Genomic DNA, 8,166 nt, shown 5'->3' with positions numbered 1-8,166 from the left:
TTGGGATAATTAGGATAAGAAATTTACGAAGTACTCATTGCATATTTACATTAACATACAAAAATATCTCGCAGGAGTGGAAAGAATTTCTGGACCTCTTGTATTAAGTATAAATTTAACGTGTTGCAACATGCAAAAGTACCGAAATACTGGCTACACAGAAGTTCAGAAAAATAATGATTTAAAAACTAGATTACTAGAAGTTCTACATATAACTTGCACATATTTCGAAAATTGACAAACTATTTCGAAATTTATTCCGTAAACTCTTTTTTCATGTTAGGTAAAACAAAATTCATATGACATTGCATTAATTTAAATTAATATCCAAGGAACTCAAGCCCAATTTCTACACCATTTATAATATTACCAATATAAAAGGTCTATAAATGTCTATACAACTCCATATTTTCAACAGACGGTAAAGAGAAATATACATGCTAAACTTCTTCGAAGATTAATGGTGGATATAGCCACATACTCAAATCAACCATACATTTGTACATACAAGCACGCAACACCAGCTGACAATGTTCAGCAAGACTTGGGAAAAAGGAAAAGGATGATCACAAGCCAAACCGAATTGTTAAATAACACCTTATTGCAACAGATCAGACAAGAAGACAGGAAAGGTAAATAAAACTAATGATACGTAATCAGTGAGCACTAACAAGAAATGGATGCTGGCAAACCCCGCATTCAATAGTCTCCGAACCTGAGCTGGGAATTTGTACCTACAACCATATTTGCCATTTTCATTAAATATTATTACTACAAAGAAACAAGTTTCAAAATAAGTAGTTAAAACAGGTTAAATTGGACTACTGACAGCTATTTTATGTTATCAAATATATATTTAACACTCCATCCCCTTCTACGTCTCTTCTGAAAATAGTTTTCTCCCTTACTCCTGTACTTGTTAATTTCTTCTTTCTATACAAATTTAAACGTAATCTTTTTAAACTATCCCTATCTTTATTCTTCCCAAGGTCTGACTATGTTAAATTCTATCTTTATTGTTCCCAAGGTCTGACTATTTTAAATGTATTCTCGTTTTGCAATGTAACAATTAAGGGTACATATAAGAAAAAATTTATCCAACTAACCTTTTCCTCAGTATGTGTAATATTTTTAAAAGAGGCGTGTAAAATGAATTGGAGAGAGTATAATATTAAGGCCCGTAAAAAACAATAGATGTAAAAAACAATAGATGTAAAAAACAATAGATATGCAACTCTGAACTTTTTCTATTTAAGAAAATCAGAAAGAAAAAGACTCGTTAAAGATCAAGTTCAGGCAAGTAGGAAATAATTTTGAACCTGCAAATGGACTGTACAAGTAGGACAGGCAACTTCTTTCATACGCCTACCAGAGCCATCTGACTTGGAGCCTACTGAAATAAACACCGTATATAAAAGCCAAGTGTTTCAAATATATAATTAATAGCGTAAACAGAGTGCACATCCCAAAAATACATTGATCACGGCTTTCATACCTGATGACGACTTGCGGTTTCTCTCCATTTCCTCCTGCAACAGATAATAAAAACATTATGGTCATTAAGAAAAAGCAGATCCAACAAAATTGACTAGCCCAATAATTACATGAAAAAATTACTTTCACGAGAACCTAGAGAATAAACTATTTCAAACTCTGTTCCCCAGATTCTTCATCTTGCCTCGAGTACCCACGTAGAATACTCGACACTTGAACATGGTATTTTACGCTAAAAACACAAACACTTATCTTAGACTAAAAAAATTTATAATTTAAAAAATACTTCCGAGTCCGACACGGGGATACATCCATGCAATTCAAGCCGAGTCCAGGTAAATGGGTTTAAAGTATATGGTCACTATAAATTTTTAACCACCAAAATCGAATTAGTTTCCATACAGATATTTTAGATATATTTCTGATCCATCTGCAAAGGCGAATGGAAGGATCGCATCTATCATGTGATTTTGTAAATATAGAGATAATAATTATATTGCAAATACTGAGAACCGCCAAAGCAAATTCGGCAACAGTATTTTACCTGGAGCTTCTTTGCAAGATCCTGATGGCTTTCCGATGCAGGTGATCTGGTTGCTGTGTCCTTGGCATTGCTCAACCTGTGGGTAACTTCAGCCTAAATAAAAATTTTAATCAAGTCAGATCTATGTACTGCAAATGTGCCCTGTTATTAATAATTTAGTGCACATCTATGGATCCCTAGTCTATGATAGATTGAATAATGCCCATAGCATGGCTTCTGAGTGCACAAGCTAATCAAGCAAGGGACTTGGACAAAGAAAAGTAGAATCATCAACAAGATTAATAAAAGTTAACATTGTTTGAAACACCTAATTTATGTATAAATGAAGTAATGTGAGATGATAGCAAGGCACCAGCTTAGAAATTAGGAATCCAGTGAACTTGTGGAAAAAGAGTATAAAGTTTAAGAACTGAACAGTTGCAATGGGCTTGCTGGACACTAAAGTAATTAAAAGAATTCTAATTGGTCTCACTGGACACGCCAAGTTAGCGATATTAATTTACTTATTAGTCAAACCCTGATGCTGCACGTGAGGGGATAACTAGAAAATACATTCAAGCAACGCCAGAGCCATGTATATATACCATGCAGCGATCGCAAACTCGAACTTGTGGCGCATTCTCATCAGCAGTGAGAGCAATTCTCCCATGGGTACACTTGTCACAGAAGATGTCACCACAATTTCTGCAGTGGTGCTGAAATATGGGGAAAGAGATAGCAGATAGCGAAGTTAGACAACTGAATCGAAAAAAAAATGTTTTTTTCTTCCCCATAAAACATTCATGTCATTAGAAAATAAAAGACTCACCCTCCTTACAAACGCACCAAAGTCTGAACCACAGGCTGTACACTTGGTCACTGCTTCATCAGGAACCTAGGTAATACAAGCGATATGTCAAAAAACAAAGTAATGCAATAACAATATATACATACATATATATATATATATAGAGAGAGAGAGAGAGTTGAAACTATGGAGTACCCTTTTAGGGAGTACTAACAGGAGACCTATACGTCCTGGAACATGTTCTTACATTTTATAATATTTTTCATGCAGAAAATATTGTTGAACATATATGTATTCGATCAGTACTCTGTAAAAGATATTTTGTAATTATTTATATGGGGAACATGTTGCTGGATATGTAAGGTCTCCAATTAGTACTCCATATAAGTCACTCCCTTAAACATTTGCATATATGTATATAATATGTACCATTAGCTTTTCTATTACACATTATATACCATTCGGGTGTGGCCTGCTTCCCAAGATATTTACTAATATTCAGAATCAAGATAATGCTAATTATAAAGCTCCCTGGAAATCAGGAAAACAGGCCAACAACCAATTATGCTACTAAGAAACTGCCAATCTCAATTACCAGTACTGCCCCCCAAGTACTTCCCAGAGCTAACTAGTCAGTCACTGAGGGGGTTGGTAGTTAAACGACTTTAAATTAATCATTAATCAATCCTGTCATACCGTTTGTACTTTATATACGCAAATAGTATAACTTTAAAATACTCTTACAATAATTATACATACATAACCCAATACTTATTTGCACAATGACAAATGATAGTTATTATATTGATAAAGTGATGTACAATAAACAAGGTAAAAAATATCATATTTGAAAAAGCACATGCTCGATCTTCATATCTTACATGCATATATAATTTAATCCAATTCAAAATTTACAAAAATTGGTATAACTAGCTTATACGTGCAATGCATGAATTATTTATTAATTTTATTAAATATTTATATAATATAGTGTATAACTGTTGAATTTCCGCAAATTACTTTGATCAAAACATATCAATTAACTTTTTCTCTTAGGAATGCAAACCTCGTCATTGATTCAGATTCAGCCTACTTTTTTACTGTTTTTTTACTCCGCTAACATTTTTTCATAGGCTAATATACATAATATAATTAACAGTTGTCAATAATTGAATTCTAAATCTTTCATATAATGTGGTAAGAATCTTCTTATTGATATAGTTCCATATAGATTTGGTAATTTTTCTAGCAGGCTGAGAAAAACATTGTTAGTAGTAGAAAAAATTGATATTATAAACATTTTATACTAATGACAACGACGAACAACAAAACCTCTTATTATTTATAGAATATATGAAAAAAATTAGACATCTTAAATGTCTGCCTAACCATTCCTTAAAATCTTGCTAAATGTCTAAGCTTTAGTTCACTTGCCACACCCCATGCTTCTTAGAATATCCTAAAGTGATCATTATGGTTTCTAGAAAATGGTAATACTGACATAAGAGGATTGAAAATAGTCTAAAAAATGCTAGTTGAGCAGGTATTCAATTATGCTCCCCGTACGGTGAGCAGTAGAGGAACATATTTACAGAAACACTTCCGAATGGGGAAAGGACTCCATAACACGTACTTTCTAATCTGTTAATGGCAACACTATAACAAGGAAACACATAATAATCACTTTAAATTTGAAGCGAACCGTCATGGGAACCTACGGATACACTAGTGGCCAGTGGTAGAATCTAATAAACCTAAAATTCAACTACAAAATACTAATAAAGCATAATGAATTATGTGCAGTACATACCCAATGATCTTTCTCCTCATTAACAGGCTTCATCAGGTTCATCCAGTCACCCAAACCTTTCTTCTTCTCAGATGGCTGATCAGACACCTTTTGGGAATCAGAAGGCCTGCTTCCACCACCCATCTCCTTAAGCTGCATTACAGACAGTTATAAGGAAATACATAAAAATGAAATGCAATACACATATATAATTTATTCAAAGACAAGGAGGCAAGAATTTTCATTAAACACAGTTGTGATACGAGCCAAAAAAAATAGGCTTCCTGGTTAGAATAATTAAATGACCACTTCTAGACTAAAAACTTTTGGACATCTAGAAACTTATTATACTTTGCAGCAAAGTATACTACTGGAGGTGCATTATGTGCAAACTTATACATCAAAAAAGCATAAATTACACCCTTCACTTGTATATATATTCTACAAGACTCAAATAAAAAGGAAGAAATAACAGATATCTCATGATATCAATTTAGTACTCACTCTCTTAGCTCTTGCCATCTATGCGGTCAATAAATTTTCCAAACTAGAACTCGGGCAACAGATTTCCAGGTTTGGCACATGAATTTTAAATCAAATTCAAATATCAATTGATAGGAGATTATTGTTTATTGCAGTAGAGAATGTCACCTCACAAGATGTATTTAGATCACTTCAATCAACTACTCATTTGTGGTCATAGTAGTAAACTCACATCAGATCATATATAAACTTGCAAGTTGCAACTACCGAAAACAATCTGTAGTTGTACAGCTACGCATGCATATTTGACAAGAAGAATACCATTCTTCCTGGCCACATACAAATCCTTAATAAAGAAGGAAAATTCCAATATACCACCCCCTAGTTACTAAACCCAAAGACATTAATGAAATATACAATAGTATCAAATATCAAATATATTTAATAGATATTTGTACAAAAATAAAACTAAAACTTGATAACAATCCCCTGAAACATTAAAAGAGCCAATGGATGTTTAGGAGAAAAAACACTTGAACCCTTACAAGTCACTAAATACACCAACTTTCAGCAAACAAAAATAACAACAAACAAAAAACAAATCTATTCTATATCTACCTGCCTCCAAAGATACATAAAAATCTTTTAGAGTATTTAAAATAACTTTGCTTTCTTAATTTTATTTCTCACAATAATAATAATAACAACCATTCAAAATCTAAGTAGCAATAACCTGTACTGTTGCAGCTGTTACTGTATCCAATATAGTGTTAGTCGTGTAACGATTTGACTGCAATCTTATGCGTCTTGGCTCAATGTCAACAAAGCTTTTAGACCAAAATGCGAAGGTAGAGGAATCAGTGACCTACACAAAATTAAAACCGGCAGATGAGTTATGATTGTTAGACTAACAAAAAATGCAACACATTCACAATATAGAGGGCGTACATCACATCTTGTAACAGTATCAAGAGGATAGATTCTCAACGTCCTGCTAGTGCTGGGATCAAGCATGCGAATCCCATCCAAGCCAACCTGAGACACGATTTAACAGAAACAAAAGTCAGAAAGCATGCAAAAAGAAATGCCTCATGTAAATCACCTACTGCATATGTGCATTTAGAAAACACCTCCACTTAAGTATAACAGACAAAAATACAATAAGTCAAGAACGGGTTGAAATCTTAAGTTATATTGGTCAATCAAAATTATCACACACCATTTGGGTTAACTCCCATGATTCAGTCTGAAGGATGATTCACATTGAAGTTTTAAAAAATCATCCAAACACATTGATAAAACACCAACCAATCTTACATATAATAGCCTTAACCATCAATCAGCATCTTAAACAAACTTATAAGATTTCATACAATGCAACCATATAAAGCATCATCTAGTGAAACAAATTATTTTAGTTTACCATTAATAGAACCAAACTAAAAGGATTCACCTTCGCAAAAACACAAACAATACCATTTCAAGTACTTTCACATCAAATCAACATTTAAAAAAGACAAAATATTTACACCCCAACCTGACAAAGTACATCCATAGTACTCTGACCGCTACTCTCCGCAAGTAACTTAACTCTAAATTTCTGAACTCCACCTTTAGAATCTTGCTCAGACTCAGCCTTAGGAACAGCCCTTGCAATTTTACCACTACTCACAGCTGACTGACTTTTCCCAGAAGGAAAACTAATCGGCCTTCCAAAATCATCAAAAGTCGGCGTAGCAGAAGACGACCAGGTCGACGACTTTGATCCCGTCCCTCGAGCACCATAAGGCTCCACTTTACTCCCCTGATAAGCATACACCCCCTCACCATATCCACCACCACCACCACTACCGTACCCGCCCGAATCATATCTCCCTAATCCAACATTTACACCACCACTATTATCCAAATTCACCCCACTATCATAATTATACTTCAAATTGTAATCAGAACCAGCATTCGACGGAACACCGAAATTCGACTGAGCCTGATCGAAAGGAGGGTAGTACTGCTGTGATTGGAACGGAACGTGACTTTCAAATTGCGGAAACGAAGACTGAGGTTGAATTGGCGGTGTAGAATTAGGGGGAGGATTGAATTGCGATTGTAAATTAGGGTTCGGCAAGTAAGAAGGAGCAGTAGGCGAAAGAGAAGGGGCAAAATCGGAATTATGAGAAAAAGGAGGGTAATTTGGGGAATAACCAGCGTAATTATCGGAAGACGGCGGGGCGAAAGGTGGCGCTGACGCGTATTGAGCGCCGTGAAGACTTGAATTGAAATCGGCTAGAGGTGGAGGTGGATTGGGGATTAAATTAGGGTTAGGGTTTTGAGGGTATTGTTGTTGATTGTAATATGATGATTGTTGTTGTTGTGGTGGTGGTGCTGAGAAAGATGTGTAATCGCCGCCTTGGTGCATTTTGTTGAAATTAATTGAGATCGGAGATGAATTCTGGTGGGTTGACCCGGTTTGTGAATAATGAACAGATCGGATTTGTGGTGTCTGCCTTGTGTTTCTTGTCCAGGCCAAATTTTATATACAACTTCCTCCGGAGCTTCCTTTTTAACCGTGGTTATAATGAATTCTTACTGCATTTGTAAAATTAATTGAATTTTCACGAAAACTTTATGAATAAACATTAAGTTAAAATCTTCATCATTAAAATTAGGACATCTTTTTCATTTACTGGTACTAGTCCGTGTGATGCACGGGTTTTCGTTAATATTTTTATATTATTTAAAATTATAATAAAAAATTTTAAGTTAATATTAATAGTATATAATTGATGAAATTTAAACCATTAATCTTGTTAGTGTGTTATAAATAATACTAGTATATAACTCGTGCGATGCATGGTCGTTTTTATCATTATATATTATAAATTTTAATTTTAATAATATGTTACTTGTATGATTTGATCTTATATCACTTCAATAATAATTTTTAAAAGTATGTCTAACGGTTCTCATCAATTTGATTTAACGACTCCAGATTCAGTGACCAAGGACCAACAACCAAACTTTTAATGTTTCGTCTTTAATATAATAGTAAAGATTATTAATATTTGTTTT

The 8,166-nt window shown here is 33.9% G+C and overlaps 1 protein-coding gene across 2 annotated transcripts; it reads right to left on the bottom strand.

Annotated features, from left to right (window-relative positions):
* Positions 1-336: 336 nt before the first annotated feature.
* LOC141713455 (protein FREE1) lies at positions 337-7,617 on the bottom strand. 2 transcript variants are annotated; one of them, XM_074516884.1, is made up of 10 exons: positions 6,635-7,617; positions 6,046-6,132; positions 5,831-5,962; positions 4,636-4,767; positions 2,847-2,912; positions 2,623-2,733; positions 2,039-2,131; positions 1,496-1,529; positions 1,320-1,393; positions 337-734 (listed from the first exon to the last, which is right to left on the bottom strand). In XM_074516884.1, the coding sequence occupies exons 1-10, from the start codon at positions 7,511-7,513 to the stop codon at positions 657-659; spliced, it is 1,686 nt and encodes a 561-aa protein (XP_074372985.1). In that variant the 5' UTR covers positions 7,514-7,617; the 3' UTR covers positions 337-656. The 2 variants fall into 2 exon arrangements, with proteins under 2 accessions (XP_074372985.1, XP_074372986.1); XM_074516885.1 differs by having other exon boundaries at positions 1,320-1,390; positions 6,635-7,616.
* Positions 7,618-8,166: the final 549 nt, after the last annotated feature.

Source organism: Apium graveolens, chromosome 3 (assembly GCF_009905375.1).
Source record: "Apium graveolens cultivar Ventura chromosome 3, ASM990537v1, whole genome shotgun sequence".
NCBI lineage: Eukaryota > Viridiplantae > Streptophyta > Magnoliopsida > Apiales > Apiaceae > Apium > Apium graveolens.
Note: the sequence above shows the minus strand (reverse complement) of the source record. Positions and strands in the feature narration are given on the sequence as shown.